The sequence below is a fragment of the Macrobrachium nipponense genome, chromosome 8 (genome assembly GCF_015104395.2).
Source record: "Macrobrachium nipponense isolate FS-2020 chromosome 8, ASM1510439v2, whole genome shotgun sequence".
Taxonomy (NCBI): Eukaryota; Metazoa; Arthropoda; class Malacostraca; order Decapoda; family Palaemonidae; genus Macrobrachium; species Macrobrachium nipponense.
The window spans coordinates 108,793,062-108,796,812 of record NC_087203.1 but is presented as its reverse complement, the minus strand read 5'-3'; the positions used below and the strand labels follow the sequence as shown (position 1 = coordinate 108,796,812).

General features: G+C 40.9%; 1 protein-coding gene across 2 annotated transcripts in view; it reads left to right on the top strand.

Moving 5' to 3' along the window:
- The first annotated feature begins 907 nt into the window (after positions 1-907).
- The window catches only part of LOC135223321 (LIM homeobox transcription factor 1-beta-like), a 96,540-nt gene continuing 93,696 nt past the window's right edge, over positions 908-3,751 (top strand). For both annotated transcript variants that reach the window (XM_064261785.1, XM_064261784.1), the window contains exon 1: positions 908-1,390. In XM_064261785.1, coding sequence (XP_064117855.1) covers positions 1,342-1,390 — 49 coding nt within the window. In that variant the 5' untranslated portion in view covers positions 908-1,341. The remainder of the gene's footprint in view (positions 1,391-3,751) is intronic.

The window sequence follows — 3,751 nt, the reverse complement described above, 5'->3', positions numbered from 1 at the left end:
GGACCTTGGCTTCCAAAGGATGCACACACACACACACACACACACACACATACACACACACAACACACACACACACACACACACACATATATATATATATATATATATATATATATATATATATATATATATATATGATATGTATATAATAAGTATGTATATATATATGTGCACGTGTGTGTGTGTGTGTAGTGTGTGTGTGTATGTCTGTTGTGTCTGAGTTAAATGTCTCAAATTGTGGAATAGTTTAGGATGGGATGGAATTTTTGTTATTTTTCGACATTATTTTGGAATTATTTGACGTCCCTCCCTTTTTATTATTATTTTTTAGTACTTTTTCTGAGTTTTAAATCATTACTTTAAGCCTCGGAATAACATTACGGATATTTATTTATTCAAATATTTTTTTTATATAGATTTATTTATTTGTTACTGTAGTTTTTCAAGGGAGTAAACTGAACTCATAATTATTACTAACATGTGGCAGGACATGGTAAGAGACAGGAACTCAAAGGTTAATAACTGTGATTGCGTTTTGGATGCTGCAAAGGATACCCAGCGTTCCCAGTTCGTTATGGTTTACATCAACAGCGAGATCTTCGTTGCAGTGTCATTTTCTTGGGAAGAAATCAGCACATATTTCCCGTTCTGTCTTTCCTTGGACTCTGTTCCTTGTTCAGTGCCATCTCTCGCTCTCCCGCTCTCCTGATCTCGTGAACCACGCCCACAACGAACACCTTGGCCCCTCCCACCCCTTCCATTGGCTGCTGCGCCATCAAACCCCACCCAGCCCCGTTGCTATTGGTTACCATCATCTCGAGACGCCGCCCCCTGGGATGTCCCAGGACAGGGGCATCATGTCGCCGGGAATCTCGCCTGGTGCAACTCACTCGTTCTTCGCCTTCGCAAGTGTTTGGTACGATCGTTCTCACACGAAACCAAAAGTCTCTTTTAATTACAAATTACCTCTTTTACGGCAGGAAGCTTTTACTCGGACCTTACGGAAAGGAAAAAAAAGTTCGCTCACGGGTTTTTGAAACAATCGATCGCGGCCAAAGGAAATTAGAAACCGCTGGTAAAAGAGACATATTCAATTCCCTAGAAAACGAATGGAGAGAGAGAGAGGTAACCCGATCAATAAGGATTAGCCGTAGCACCCTCCGGAATTCTACAGGAACTGGATTCCTTTTTGTTACCCTGTTATACACCATCCGGAAGGACTTAGGCGACGCCGGGACAGAAACCGCCCCCCTCCCCCCTCAAAAGAAAATGAGACAGGAAATTTGTTCGGGGGGAAAATAATATGTGTTTGTGATCGGTCTGGAGTCGGTCGAGACCACCATGGTGCAGGAGACCGACGACATGGCGGCTCACCACCACTACACCACAGGTAAAATCGCGCCCTCCCGTTTTTTCCACCCTTCCATTTTCTATCTCCCGTATCTCTCTCTCTCTCTCTATCTCTCTTTCTGTCTGTTTCTCCTTCCTCTTTCTTCAGGACGGATAGCGTAGACAGGCACAGGACTTCAACGTTTACAGTGTATGCTTAGTGAGACGAGGTTGGTAGACAGTAGACTGTGTAGACTGAAGGGGGGCATTTTATATGTGGCCTGAGCAGGAACCCCCCGTGGGGTTCTGTCGCTTTTCGTGGTGTGAATTGAACGACAGCGACAAAGACATCGTCGCCACGTCAGTGAGGTGTGCTGCCGTATTACGCAGAGTGTCACGTTGCTTCTAATCTGGTCAGTGTTATCAGGGGGTCTCAGGGGACGAACGTTTTTTGGACGTTTTTGAAGGGTCAGGCAGGCGCCGAGTTCTTGTATTCAGTTTCAACTTTGAATTTACTGTACACTCTCGTAGGTACAACAGTTTACAAAGTCTCCCAATCAGCAGAGAGAGAGAGCAGATGGGGAGAAGGAAGGACGAGAGAGAGAGAGAGAGAGAGAGAGAGAGAGAGACGCACACACAGCCTCTTGTAACATGACAGCTATATACTTAAAAAGGAGTCGGGTCGGGCGGTGAGCCCTTGAGCCGAAAGCTATTGAGGATCCCCAAATCGCATATTGATATATTACGGTGTGTTATGACTTTGAAGTAGTGGAATATAAACAGCTCTGCCCAAACAAACACTGTTGGTCTGCCCGTGATTTATGGCAGCGCGCGCGCGCGCCCGCGATTCAGAAGGATCGGCTCTGTTGATGACGGTGCTGGTGATGGTGGTAATAACGGCCCGCGAGAGGAGCGGTATTTGGCGTTGCCGGAATGTTATTGTTTTGCCTTATTTTTTTATTTCTTTATTTTTTTAAATTTTATTCCTTCGAACAGTTGCTGAGATGTTGATGCGCTGAATGGCTTGTTCCTGCAGAATTTCCAAGTTGTACTATTGACGGTTTCTGGGGGTTTACTGTTCCGGGTTATTTAGGGCGAAAAAGATTTTCAATGTACGCGTTATTAATTGCAGATGGAATTATAATGTCACCGATGTTTAAGATATCTATATGCAAGCGTTATTTACCGATAATATCTGCTAAATATTCTGTTAATTTATCAATTTAATACCATAAGATTTCATTGTTTACTTTTGCACGAGAGATTTGTAACCGGCTCTTTTACGGGCCATTACACTGATTTGCCCCAGTGATACGAATATTGGTTCCCCACGTGGTCGGTAATGTAGTGATAAACTTCACAAACTTAGTAACTCGTATTACGCTGTCATATGACGGTGGTTATATCTTCACCGGTATGGCCTTTGTATCAGTATCCAGAACTCCTTTTTTTTTTTTTTTTTTTTTTTTTTTTTTCTGAGATCGCTAGTTTCTCTGTTCCTCCTAGAATAGTTTTGGAGACTTTCATGTTATGGTTTGTGTATACCTTTATCTCGTCTTCCTATACTTCCTAATAAACACCATATTCTTTGGAAGCTTGAATTTCAAATCAGTGGCCCTTATGGGCTTGTTCCATATGAATTGGTTTCATCTTCTGAATAATAATAATAATAATAATAATAATAATAATAATAATAATAATAATAATCTAACAAAGTTCTCTGAGCTTCAGAGTTCTTGAAAGTTATACGGGGAAACCATTGTAGCTAATACTTACGTTTCACTAATTTTCAGGGCTGAAGTTGTAGAATTTTATTTTCCGAGCTATGTAGCTTTCATTTGTTTTTGTTCCCTTCAATTCATAGGAGAGGGGCTTGTTACATATATACAGTATGCGCCTAGGTGCATATATGGGCTATGACGTACAAATATAAAGATGTATATCGTAGATCTAATATTCAGGGTCGTTTCATATTTAAGTGAAACCGCATGAGATTTTGTTCAGTATATGCACATGGATGAATGTATGTAAAAATATGTGAAATGTCGTCATATGGGTGCCGTCAGGTTGGTTTCCTTATAATAGGTACAGACTTTGCAGAAGCTTCACCTGAATGCGAAGCTTCTCTTCAGTATTAACTTTTCGCTCGCAAACATTTCCTTTCTTAAGAGACCACTTGCCGCTTGTGTTCTCAGTATCTTTCTAATAATAAAAACTCTTTAGATAATTTAGAGATATTGATTAATAGTGTATCGAGTACATTAGCTAATTCATTTAAAATAATATTTGCTGTACCGACAAGTCTCTCTTGCATTTCTTTGTAACTTTGTAACATCATATTGACTACGTAGATGTCGTGACTAAAATTTATTGGTATGCCGGAATCGGTAGGTAATCTGTCAGCGACTTCATAGCAATTTAT